The sequence below is a fragment of the Elephas maximus genome, chromosome 2 (assembly GCF_024166365.1).
Source record: "Elephas maximus indicus isolate mEleMax1 chromosome 2, mEleMax1 primary haplotype, whole genome shotgun sequence".
NCBI lineage: Eukaryota > Metazoa > Chordata > Mammalia > Proboscidea > Elephantidae > Elephas > Elephas maximus.
In genome coordinates, this window is record NC_064820.1 from 1,316,894 (window position 1) to 1,330,514 (window position 13,621).

Sequence of the window (13,621 nt, forward strand, 5' to 3'; positions counted from 1 at the left end):
ACAAAGCTATTTTGAATACATCCTTTTACAGTCCTTTATAAATATATACCCAAATACAACTTAATTTGCTGTTATCAGCTAGATGCCTGAGGAAAAGCTGTCCAGTCTGCTCAGCAGGAGAGACTGCACACAGGGACCGAGTCATTGGCAAGGGCACCTCCTACGGCTCTCCCTGAGCCAGGCAGAGGCAGGGGCATAGCTACTTAAAACACGTGCGACCCGTGGCTTAACGAGCTTCCTCACGGAAGATGCACACCAAACGCTTCAGGACATGGGGCGCAACTGTGGGAGCTCGGTGGGTGAGAGCGATGCTGTTTCTGCAGGGCCATGCTGAACGTGTGTCTTTTCCAAGAGAATGAAGAACAGTGGGAAGGTGCGCTCCTGGGTCTGTGGAGAGCACAGTTTGGCAGTATTTGATGAAATCAAGTTACCCACTGAGAAAATTAGACTGCACAAGACAGCATCAACAGTGGCCCAGTGGCCCTGCTCGGAGCAGGGACAGAGGGGCTTTACACATGAAGAAACTGAAACGCAAAGGGCTCAGCCTCCCCAGAAAATCCAGAGGCAAAGCCACAAGAGTGTTTTTGATTTTTCACATTTCCTCTCATCTTCTCCTAAACCTTTCCACTGTCCTGCTTTCCAAAGGGGCAAAACAATGCTCATGTGGGAGGGATGGTGGAAGCCAGGGTCGGGTCTTAGACAGTACAACGGGGAGACGAGCGGTCACCTCGAGGTGGTGGTGCTCCACGAGGTTGAAGGGCGGGATGCCATGCTCCAGCCACATGGGGGCACCACCGTGGATGATCTGCTCCCGCAGCCACACCAGGCTGATGAAGGCACAGAGCGTGCAGGTCACCACGAAGCAGCCCTGCAAGCAGTCTGCCAGCAGGTTTTCCCTGTCAAAAAAGATGTGCGTCATTACTCCCAAGGACACCTGAGGAAACAAAGCTAATAACATTTTCTTGTACACTAAAACCTCAGAAAGAACAGCCAAATAGTAAATCAGAATCCTCAGAAAGAATTATTCCTAACGATGGTGAAATTTCATCTGGAAAGCTGACCAGATGTACACATCAAAGCAGGCAGAGTGGCACTGGAACGACGTGGAAAGAGCCATCCACAGCCTCCATCCTGAGCAGACAGGTGGGCAGCCAGCGCCCGACAAAGCCAGCACCAAACCCATGCCCGGCACCAAGGGTGACAGCTCTGTCCAGCCCACAGCCTCTTGTCCTGACTTTATACAAGGTGCTGGCAACTCAGGTAGAGACACCTGGGCCCACACAGGTAAGCAAGCCAGTGAGAATCAGTGGACAGGAAGGGGTGGAGCCCCCCAGAGACAGGCATGTGACAACACAGAATGGGGACCGTGGAGGTGCCATGCATGATAGGAGCCTACACTGCCACTAAGGAAAACCTCACCAGAAAGCAACACCAAGTTCTGTCAGCTAGCCCACATCGACACCCAGTGTGGCTGCCCTCGCTCGGTGAACTGCTCTCGTCGTGGAGATATTCTGTGGACCTTCATTCTCTTCCTGTCTAGTCCATGTCTACCCTGTGACTTCAGGGTAACTCAAGAATCTTGCCGGCCTTTGGAAAACGCACTATTTTAATGGAATGACTTCTTTTCTTCCGTGGAAAACCAGAGGAAGCATCCTTTGGGAGACCATAGCCTAGTGGTTCCAACCCTAACAGAACTGACGTGACCCCTAGGAAGACATTGTCTGGACCATATCCTCATCCAAAGAAGTCCTAACCAGCCCTTTCTGAAGAGCCCTCCAGACCATTAAAACTGAGATGTGCTGAGACTGAAAGACCTCTTCCCTCTACTCTTCCTCGCTGCCAGCAATGAGAATATCCACTGTCTGCAGCGCACTTCAAATGGTCGCCTACCTACAGCCCTTCCCCTCACCTGGAATCTGGGCTGGCCTGGGAACTCCATGGACCAACACCGGGCCAGTGAGTTCCAGAGCCTCATCTCTAGACCCCGCAAGCCTCCACTCCTGACCTTTTGGGATGTTGCCCAGAGACCACTACTCCCCCTGGGAGATGAGAGGCCACGGGCAGAGGGAAAGGGGAAACTATGGCGCCTGGCCAAGGCTGTCCTCAGCCATCCAGCCACAGTCATGCCGCCAGAAACCGTTACAATGGCACTAAATACCATGAAGTAGTTTATTAAATACCATGGATGGGAACTCAAGTCCTCTTTCCCAGATAACTGAGGTACTGGCTAGCCGTTACACTGGGCTCCCAAAAGCTACAGTGACATACAAAAGTATAAAATTGAACTGAAAAGTACAAGACTGCCTGTTTTTAATGGTTTGAATGGTTTTTCTAGTTTATAGACTTTAAAATGTAACTTCCATCACTCTTAGCAGTCACCTTGCTTTTTCTGATCTCCCTCCCTGCTTCTAATATGCACGTCTGTTCCACAATCTATGTGAACGCCAGGTGAGGTTAGCTGCGTCACACACAGAGAATGACGTAATGAATGACAGCTGGGCTGTTTAAGTCTGACTTCTCCTGCTTCTGTGTACAGATGGTGTTCTAGACGCTGAGGTAAACACTGACGTCAGAAACAGGACTGGGGCCTCTGTGTCTCCCACGCACTGCTTCGCACTACTGGGCACAGGGTCTGTTTTTACACAAGGGCTCCTTCCTTCCACTATTTTAAACCCTTTGAACGTGTCAGGTTACCATCTCCTCTTTGTTACGGCCCAGCTGCCAACGCTCTATTCTCAAGATCCTTGCCTACTTCCAAATGCTGCTTTATCAAAGCTGTTCATCAACAATGAAAAAAAAAAAAACACAGTTCCAATGCAAATAAGGCTCAAATTCAAAATCTCTTATGTACCCTCTAAACTGCCAAGGAAACAGATATAAATTAAAAAATTTGTTGGGTCTATCCAAAAGAAGGCAGAACCAGCCGTTAGGAACCCCAGATGCAGACACTTAGAATGTGTCTACGCATTCCCCGTCACGACTAGAACCCTGCTGTCAACACGGGAGACCTCCTCCCTCATTTCATCTCCATCGAAATGGAACACCCTCTGCATCTCTCCTTGTGCCATGTGGCTGGAGTGTCTCCGTTCGACAGAACAGTCCGAGTCCGATGCTTTTTTTTTGCCTTTACTGACTGACACAGGGGTCAGAGCCCAAGGTCAGCGAGGCACAGAGAAGACTGAGCAAATGTGGCGCAACCTTGTGCAGGCCTGATATTCTAACGATCTGGTTAACCATTTACGGCATTTCAAGTTTTGACATCAATAAAGAATGAAACAACGTATGCTATGTCTACCCCAAGAAAATGAAATCACAAGGCTCAAGTCAAATTAAGTAAAACAATGACAACAAAGAAGTTTTTTAAAAAATCATGAGAAACACTTTAAAACATTTAAGAAATAAAAGTCTGTTGAAATGTACATGCTGTTGAAGATACAACTGAACCCATGCAGTGACCTCTCAGCATATGAATGCGACACTGTACACCTCACCCTACACAACAGCCTGCTTGGCAGTCGTCCTGCCATCCTAGAGGTCCTTTAAACCAGGTGGGTTTGCAAGGCTATGTATGCAATGTACATGCATTGGCTACCTGTGGTGCAGCCAGGACTGGCAGGGTAAGAGATGCCGCCTACTGCCTGTCCTCTGAGAACAAACCCAAGAAAGCAGAGAAGGCAAGGCGCCGTCCCCAGCCCAGCCTCCCCCCGGGGCAGTACTCACGTGGACAGCATGTCCAGTGGCAGGGTCAGCAGGGAGCTTACGGAGCCAGTAAACAAGCACTTGTAGATGCGGCCTGCAAGAGAGAGCAGGGTAGACGGTCACCACGCTCACCAGGGCCCTCGGGGACGTGGAAGGCAGCGGGGGCCACAGGGGTAAGCATTTGGTCTTTGCAAGTCTGATTCTCAAAGCACTAAATCTTAAAAACCACAATGAAGCATAAATAATAACAGTGATAGTGAAGAATAAATATTATTCAACAACTTTCAAAGTCTATATTCTATCTAGATTATTTGCTTCTTTTTAATCAAATGAGTTTAGATGTTTAAGAAAAAATGATTTAAAGTAAAAATCTGCAAAACGACAATACTATGTAGAACTTTTATAACCTAGAATTCTAAAATACATTAAATTTCCTTAAAAGTTTGAGTTTGGGGTATTGCACATCTTTCAAATCAGGGTTTCTCAGTAGACTACGTGCCCCAACAGCAACCTTACAATCAATGTTTACAAAGCACCGATTCAAGGCAAAATCTTAAATACTAATCACGAGGGGAAAGACGGAGCATGGGTGAACGCACACCCATCCCTTATTCTCTTAGTCAGCAAAGGCAGGGCAGAACTCCAGACTCGGGAAAGGGGCCCAACATCAGCAGCTGAGATTTTCTTTCAAACCAGCACTGAGTATTAGCATAAACATCCTGTAGCCTCCTGTCAGGGATTTTCAATAACTTCAACGGGCTGTTTTCAAAAGCCATCTCAAAACAGGAAGGTAGGAAAAGATTTTCTGTAACAGAAATTACTTGTGTCTGTGTATAAAATATTAAAGCAAGAACGTTTGTAACAAAGTAAAAGCGGCAACAAACCAAAGGTCTGCTAAGAGGCTGTGAACAGGCTCGCTAATCTGGGGCCCCTTTCACAGAGGCTGCTACATCACGGAGCCACTGAAAACAAGGGCACTCACGGCTGCCTCGGCCATTTTTTCAATCCTCGCCATTTTAGAGAAGTATCATCACGGTTTTTTCAGAAAAAACTTGAGATGGTAAACTTTCCAAACCCTTGCATCTACAGAAAGGTCTCCATTTTCTCATTGTATCTGAGATGCTAGTTGGTGGGTCTGGGATTTTAGGATCAAAAACTCTGTCAAATTTTGAAGCTTCCACTGTCTCCTAGCACTGAGTGTTGCCGATGCCAATATTATTTTCCGTTTTGTGGGATAATCTAGGAAGCACCTATGTGCCCCGAACACCACCCCTTGCCCAGGTCTGAAAACTGGCAGAACGTGCCCAGAGACAGCTGTGGCTTTGCCCTCAGGTTTGGAAGGCCATCTATATCGCACCTAATAGGAGTGTCCCTGTTTAGGGTGGGGCACACCACACGCAACAGTCTTAGGGTGGGGGTGGCCAGTCAGAAAGGCCAACCCTGCGGTTTAGGGTGGGGGTTTGGGTCACGGGGTATCAGTTGATCTGGAGGCAGGGTTTACCTACGTGGGAAACCAATCCCTCAGTCGTGCCTGCGTAATGGAGCTGCAGTAAAAACTCTGGGCACCAAGGCTCATCAACACAGGGGGACAAGAGCAGCTCTGCGTGCTGACTCCCCCAACTCAGCCCACATGTCTCTCCCTATGGTAAACCATGGCCGTGCACGCAGCAGCTGTCAGCAAACTCTGCATCCTTCCAGTGAGTCACTGAATTGGAGGCTGGGGTGGGGAACCCCTGAACTGGCAGCTGGTGTCAGAGGTGGGGGCGGTCATGGGGGCCTCTGGGCAGTGTTGGTGGTGAGCCTTTCTCCTTCCCCTCAGCTGGCTCTCCCACCATCTCCCCGTTTCCCTCATCTCCCTACCTCCTGGAACCTCTGATGAGACAACTGCTGACACTGCTGGGCCTGGCTTCCACCTCTCGCCTTTCCCCTCATACCTGCGACTCCCTGTCTGCTTGCATTACACCTGGGGGGAAGCTCCTTGGCTCACGTTTTCAGCAGTATGTATCCATACTGTGATTTGATGTCCTGCACAAGATTTCCACTTTCATGGATGATTAAACTTACTTGATTTTCATTTAAGGAGACATGAGGATATCAACTGCACTTATCAAAAGTCTTTTTTGGTTTAACTCCATGGAATCATCCCTGGCCCCGCACACTGCCTACCCCTCTCCAGTCTTCAAGATCTACAACGAACTCAAGAGGGTTCAACTAAGGCTTAACAACAACAACAAAAAAAACCCAAACCAGTTACTGTCGAGTGGATTTGACTCATAGCGACGCTATAGTGACCCTATAGGACTCAGCAGAACTGTCCCCGTAGAGTTTCCAAGGAGCAGCTGGTGGATTTGAACTGCCAACCTTTTGGTTAATAGCCAAGCTCTTAACCACGGCACCACCAGGGCTCCCGAGTAGGGCTCCCAACTAAGGGTTAATGTACTAGAAGCCAAGCTCCCTGAGTCCCCCTGTATGTGAAAGATGGCCATCCTAATCATTAACTACCATCAGGTATCTCAGTGTCTTTAAAAGGAAAAAAGTTTGGAGCCGAGTCCATCACTTGCAGCCCTAGAGAGCTCTAGAATAAGGAATAAAATGTGAGTTCTTTCAAACTGTTTCATTTTGATTTTATAACTCCTTCATGAATTTTCATTGTTAGCCTCTGTATTCTGTTTTTTCTTTCCGACTTTCATTCAGAAGCTGACCTGTGAAGGACGAGTTTTTCATGCAGGTGAACAGTTTAAGTGGGCTGTTCTCAAGTCAGGACATTCAGATGTGAAATAACAGGGTCCAAACAGAGACATGATACAACGTTGCTTCATAATACCCAACAGCTACACAGTACTCAAACGACACCAACCACAGGCCACGGGCACTCACAGGCAGTGAGAGGGACGACTCCCAACCAGGCAAAGGCCACGAGTGTGTAGTGAAACCAGTACCGTATTGCAGTGCCAATACTTGTCACCAGTCCAGCAAAAATGTCTTGGATTGGAAGCCGTGAAGGCATATCTGGGGAATAAACTGTAAAAGGAAAAGTATGTTTAATTTCATGTAGCTTTAAAAACAGCTTTGCTCAAAAATACAAAACAGGCCTGTGGGGCTACCTTAACTTTTAATAACTATACTGCACTTAAAATTATTTTCTACAAAAACTGCAAGTGAACCAAAAAGTTACTACAATGCCCCACTTAACAAGAAGTCATTTAAGAGAAAAACCATCTGTGAAATTTTTTTGTGTACGCCAACAAAAACAGCCTCTGGGCAGGACGGTCACCAGATGCCATCCTCCGTCCTTCACTCCCGGCCATGAGCCCCTGGGCAGGACGGTCACCAGATGCCATCCTCCGTCCTTCACTCCCGGCCATGAGCCTCAGGCAAAGCTGTGTACACACAGGTAGCCTAGCAGTCAAACAACATTATCTGTTTCCCAAAGTACATAAGATGGGGTAAGGCAAACAGGAGTGAAGGTAAAGCTGGTGGTCTTACATTGACAAAGAACCTTGGTCACAAGATGGGGTAAGGCAAATAGGAGTAAAGGTGACGCTGGTGGTCTGACATCGACAAAGAGCCTTGGCCACAAGATGGGGTAAGGGAAACAGGAGTGAAGGTGACGCTGGTGGTCTAACATCGACAAAGAGCCTTGGCCACAAGATGGGGTAAGGGAAACAGGAGTAAAGGTGAAGCTGGTGGTCTGACATCGACAAAGAGCCTTGGCCACAAGATGGGGTAAGGCAAACAGGAGTGACGGTGAAGCTGGTGGTCTGACATCGACAAAGAACCTTGGTCACAAGATGGCGTAAGGCCAACAGGAGTAAAGGTGACGCTGGTGGTCTGACATCGACGAAGACCTTGGCCACAAGATGGGGTAAGGTAAACAGGAGTAAAGGTGACACTGGTGGTCTGCCATTGACAAGGAACCTTGGTCACAAGATGGGGTAAGGCAAACAGGAGTAAACGTGAAGCTGGTGGTCTGACATCGACAAAGAGCTTTGCTCACAAGATGGGGTAGGCAAACAGGAGTAAACGTGAAGCTGGTGGTCTGACATCGACAAAGAGCCTTGGCCACAAGATGGGGTAAGGGAAACAGGAGTAAAGGTGAAGCTGGTGGTCTGACATCGACAAAGAGCCTTGGCCACAAGATGGGGTAAGGGAAACAGGAGTAAAGGTGAAGCTGGTCGTCGGACATCGACAAAGAGCCTTGGCCACAAGATGGGGTAGGCAAACAGGAGTAAAGGTGACGCTGGTGGTCTGAGATGGACAAAGAGCCTTGGCCACATGATGGGGTAAGGCAAACAGGAGTAAAGGTGAAGCTGGTGGTCTGACATCGACAAAGAGCCTTGGCCACAAGATGGGGTAAGGGAAACAGGAGTAAAGGTGAAGCTGGTGGTCTGCCATTGACAAGGAACCTTGGTCACAAGATGGGGTAAGGCAAACAGGAGTAAAGGTGAAGCTGGTGGTCTGACATCGACAAAGAGCCTTGGTCACAAGATGGGGTAAAGCAAACAGGAGTAAAGGTGAAGCTGGTGGTCTGACATCGACAAAGAGCTTTGCTCACAAGATGGGGTAAGGGAAACAGGAGTAAAGGTGAAGCTGGTGGTCGGACATCGACAAAGAGCCTTGGTCACAAGATGGGGTAAAGCAAACAGGAGTAAAGGTGAAGCTGGTGGTCTGACATCGACAAAGAGCTTTGCTCACAAGATGGGGTAAGGGAAACAGGAGTAAAGGTGAAGCTGGTGGTCGGACATCGACAAAGAGCCTTGGCCACAAGATGGGGTAAGGTAAACAGGAGTAAAGGTGAAGCTGGTGGTCTGACATCGACAAAGAGCCTTGGCCACAAGATGGGGTAAGGCAAACAGGAGTAAAGGTGACGCTGGTGGTCTGACATCGACAAAGAGCCTTGCTCACAAGATGGGGTAAGAGAAACAGGAGTGACGGTGAAGCTGGTGGTCTGACATCGACAAAGAGCCTTGGCCACAAGATGGGGTAAGGTAAACAGGAGTGACGGTGAAGCTGGTGGTCTGACATCAACAAAGAGCCTTGGTCACAAGATAGGGTCAGGTAAACAGGAGTAAAGGTGAAGCTGGTGGTCGGACATCGACAAAGAGCCTTGGCCACAAGATGGGGTAAGGCAAACAGGAGTGACGGTGAAGCTGGTGGTCTGACATCGACAAAGAGCCTTGGCCACAAGATGGGGTAAGGCAAACAGGAGTAAAGGTGAAGCTGGTGGTCTGACATCGACAAAGAGCCTTGGTCACAAGATGGGGTAAGGTAAACAGGAGTAAAGGTGAAGCTGATGGTCTGACATCGACAAAGAGCCTTGGTCACAAGATGGGGTCAGGTAAATAGGAGTAAAGGTGAAGCTGGTGGTCGGACATCGACAAAGAGCCTTGGTCACAACATGGGGTCAGGCAAACAGGAGTGAAGGTGAAGCTGGTGGTCAGACATCGACAAAGAGCCTTGGCCACAAGATGGGGTAGGCAAACAGGAGTAAAGGTGACGCTGGTGGTCTGACATCGACAAAGAGCCTTGGCCCCAAGATAGGGTAAAGCAAACAGAAGTAAAGGTGAAGCTGGTGGTCTGAGATGGACAAAGAGCTTTGGCCACATGATGGGGTAAGGTCAACAGGAGTAAAGGGGACGCTGGTGGTCTGACATCGACAAAGAGCCTTGCTCACAAGATGGGGTAAGGCAAACAGGAGTAAAGGTGACGCTGGTGGTCTGACATCGACCAAGAGCCTTGGTCACAAGATGGGGTAAGGGAAACAGGAGTAAAGGTGAAGCTGGTGGTCTGACATCGACAAAAAGCCTTGGCCACAAGATGGGGTAAGGTAAACAGGAGTGACGGTGAAGCTGGTGGTCTGACATCAACAAAGAGCCTTGGTCACAAGATAGGGTCAGGTAAACAGGAGTAAAGGTGAAGCTGGTGGTCGGACATCGACAAAGAGCCTTGGCCACAAGATGGGGTAAGGCAAACAGGAGTAAAGGTGAAGCTGATGGTCGGACATCGACAAAGAGCCTTGGCCACAAGATGGGGTAAGGCAAACAGGAGTGACGGTGAAGCTGGTGGTCTGACATCGACAAAGAGCCTTGGTCACAAGATGGGGTAAGAGAAACAGGAGTAAAGGTGAAGCTGGTGGTCTGACATCGACAAAGAGCCTTGGTCACAAGATGGGGTAAGGTAAACAGGAGTAAGGTGAAGCTGGTGGTCGGACATCGACAAAGAGCCTTGGTCACAACATGGGGTCAGGCAAACAGGAGTGAAGGTGAAGCTGGTGGTCAGACATTGACAAAGAGCCTTGGCCACAAGATGGGGTAGGCAAACAGGAGTAAAGGTGACGCTGGTGGTCTGACATCGACAAAGAGCCTTGGCCCCAAGATGGGGTAAAGCAAACAGGAGTAAAGGTGAAGCTGATGGTCTGAGATGGACAAAGAGCCTTGGCCACATGATGGGGAAAGGTCAACAGGAGTAAAGGTGACGCTGGTGGTCTGACATTGACAAAGAGCCTTGGCCACAAGGTGGGGTAAGGTCAACAGGAGTAAAGGGGACGCTGGTGGTCTGACATCGACAAAGAGCCTTGCTCACAAGATGGGGTAAGGCAAACAGGAGTAAAGGTGACGCTGGTGGTCTGACATCGCCAAAGAGCCTTGCTCACAAGATGGGGTAACGCAAACAGGAGTAAAGGTGACACTGGTGGTCTGACATCGACCAAGAGCCTTGGTCACCAGATGGGGTAAAGCAAACAGGAGTAAAGGTGACGCTGGTGGTCTGACATCAACAAAGAGCCGTGGCCACAAGATGGGGTAAGGCAAACAGGAGTGACGGTGAAGCTGGTGGTCTGACATCGACCAAAAGCCTTGGCCACAAGATGTTGTAAGGTAAACAGGAGTGACGGTGAAGCTGGTGGTCTGACATCGACAAATAGCCTTGCTCACAAGATGGGTAAGGCAAACAGGAGTAAAGGTGAAGCTGATGGTCGGACATCGACAAAGAGCCTTGGCCACAAGATGGGGTAAGAGAAACAGGAGTAAAGGTGACGCTGGTGGTCTGACATCGACAAAGAGCCTTGGCCACAAGATGGGGTAAGAGAAACAGGAGTAAAGGTGAAGCTGGTGGTCTGACATCGACAAAGAGCCTTGCTCACAAGATGGGGTAAGAGAAACAGGAGTGAAGGTGACGCTGGTGGTCTGACATCGCCAAAGAGCCCTGGCACAAGATCGGGTAAGGAAAACAGGAGTAAAGGTGAAGCTGGTGGTCTGACATCGACCAAGAGCCTTGGTCACAAGATGGGGTAAGAGAAACAGGAGTAAAGGTGACACTGGTGGTCTGACATCGCCAAAGAGCCTTGCTCACAAGATGGGGTAAGGCAAACAGGAGTGACGGTGAAGCTGGTGGTCTGACATCGACAAAGAGCCCTGGCACAAGATCGGGTAAGGAAAACAGGAGTAAAGGTGAAGCTGGTGGTCTGACATCGACCAAGAGCCTTGGTCACAAGATGGGGTAAAGCAAACAGGAGTAAAGGTGATGCTGGTGCTCTGACATCGACAAAGAGCCGTGGCCACAAGATGGGGCAAGGCAAACAGGAATAAAGGTGAAGCTGGTGGTCTGACATCGACAAAGAGCCTTGGTCACAAGATGGGGTAAAGCAAACAGAAGTAAAGGTGACGCTGGTGGTCTGACATCGACAAAGAGCCTTGCTCACAAGATGGGGTAAGGGAAACAGGAGTAAAGGTGAAGCTGGTGGTCGGACATCGACAAAGAGCCTTGCTCACAAGATGGGGTAAGGCAAACAGGAGTAAAGGTGAAGCTGGTGGTCTGACATGGACAAATAGCCTTGCTCACAAGATGGGTAAGGCAAACAGGAGTAAAGGTGACGCTGGTGGTCTGGCATCGACAAAGAGCCTTGCTCACAAGATGGGGTAAGGTAAACAGGAGTAAAGGTGACGCTGGTGGTCTGACATCGACAAAGAGCCTTGGCCACAAGATGGGGTAGGCAAACAGGAGTAAAGGTGAAGCTGGTGGTCTGACATCGACAAAGAGCCTTGCTCACAGGATGGGGTAAAGTAAACAGGAGTCACAGTGAAGCTGGTGGTCTGACATCGACAAAGAGCCTTGGCCCCAAGATGGGGTAAAGCAAACAGGAGTAAAGGTGAAGCTGGTGGTTTGAGATGGACAAAGAGCCTTGGCCACAAGATGGGGTAAGGTAAACAGGAGTAAAGGTGAAGCTGATGGTCGGACATGGACAAAGAGCCTTGGCCACAAGATGGGGTAAGAGAAACAGGAGTAAAGGTGACGCTGGTGGTCTGACATCGACAAAGAGCCTTGGCCACAAGATGGGGTAAGAGAAACAGGAGTAAAGGTGACGCTGGTGGTCTGACATCGCCAAAGAGCCCTGGCACAAGATCGGGTAAGGAAAACAGGAGTAAAGGTGAAGCTGGTGGTCTGACATCGACCAAGAGCCTTGGTCACAAGATGGGGTAAGAGAAACAGGAGTAAAGGTGACGCTGGTGGTCTGACATCGCCAAAGAGCCCTGGCACAAGATCGGGTAAGGAAAACAGGAGTAAAGGTGAAGCTGGTGGTCTGACATCGACCAAGAGCCTTGGTCACAAGATGGGGTAAGAGAAACAGGAGTAAAGGTGACACTGGTGGTCTGACATCGCCAAAGAGCCTTGCTCACAAGATGGGGTAAGGCAAACAGGAGTGACGGTGAAGCTGGTGGTCTGACATCGACAAAGAGCCCTGGCACAAGATCGGGTAAGGAAAACAGGAGTAAAGGTGAAGCTGGTGGTCTGACATCGACCAAGAGCCTTGGTCACAAGATGGGGTAAAGCAAACAGGAGTAAAGGTGATGCTGGTGCTCTGACATTGACAAAGAGCCGTGGCCACAAGATGGGGCAAGGCAAACAGGAATAAAGGTGAAGCTGGTGGTCTGACATCGACAAAGAGCCTTGGTCACAAGATGGGGTAAAGCAAACAGGAGTAAAGGTGACGCTGGTGGTCTGACATCGACAAAGAGCCTTGCTCACAAGATGGGGTAAGGCAAACAGGAGTAAAGGTGACGCTGGTGGTCTGACATCGACAAAGAGCCTTGCTCACAAGATGGGGTAAGGCAAACAGGAGTAAAGGTGAAGCTGGTGGTCTGACATCGAGAAAGAGCCTTGGCCACAGGCACTGGAGAAACACGGCCGGGTGGCACAGGGCGGATCGATCCGGAAGCAAACAGCCCGCTGACCTCTGTTGGCCCCCCCACCCGCCAATTTCAACACAAAGTTAAATTCCTAATGGTTGTTTGAGATCTTCCGAGCTCTCTGCAAAATGTGGTTCAAAACACACAGAGACGGAAAGCCTCTGCCTTTTTAAAAAAAGATTCTGTTTTAAAATGGTTCCAGTAAACACCATCGCTTATTACAGATCTCTACCCCCGGTACCTCAGAAAGAATGTTTGGGAGGGACAGACAATTCTTTCTCAACAAGGAATTCCTTACACAGGTTTACGATATACAAGGTTTTAAAATCAATGACCTAAAATTTCTGAGGGCACCATCACACAGCCATCCCCAGCTAAGCACTGAGGAATCAACAACGAACACACGGCCACTCGTACAACACACCCACATAGACCAGTATTCCAAGGGGACAGCCGCAAGCCATGAAGCAGGTATTAACAGAGGCTGAGAACAGCAAAGAAAACAGAGGACATGACTGCCACGTGAGAACAAAAATGTACCAACACGAACTCTGACGGGCCTGAAAGGACAAGCCCACAGGAGTATTTCCTATGAATCGAACCTCTTGAAGCTATTCAGTTACCAGTCAATCAAACTTCATGAAGATACCCAGTTAGTAGTCACAGTTTGCCACAAACCTTAAAATCCAAAGAGCTTTTTTCAGACAATTAAACACTGACTACCAAAACAAAGTTAA

The 13,621-nt window shown here is 49.0% G+C and overlaps 1 protein-coding gene and 1 long non-coding RNA gene across 2 annotated transcripts in view; one reads left to right on the plus strand and one right to left on the minus strand.

The window, feature by feature from the left end:
- The window catches only part of MARCHF6 (membrane associated ring-CH-type finger 6), an 84,704-nt gene that overhangs the window by 45,516 nt on the left and 25,567 nt on the right, over positions 1-13,621 (minus strand). The window contains exons 4-6 of the mRNA XM_049860086.1: positions 6,577-6,720; positions 3,721-3,793; positions 728-896 (exon numbers count right to left, since the gene is read on the minus strand). Coding sequence (XP_049716043.1) covers positions 728-896; positions 3,721-3,793; positions 6,577-6,720 — 386 coding nt within the window. The remainder of the gene's footprint in view (positions 1-727; positions 897-3,720; positions 3,794-6,576; positions 6,721-13,621) is intronic.
- Positions 8,179-12,678, plus strand: LOC126062504 (uncharacterized). Its single transcript, XR_007514080.1, has 3 exons — positions 8,179-8,213; positions 8,284-8,353; positions 12,613-12,678. It is a non-coding gene; the product is annotated as an uncharacterized LOC126062504 (long non-coding RNA).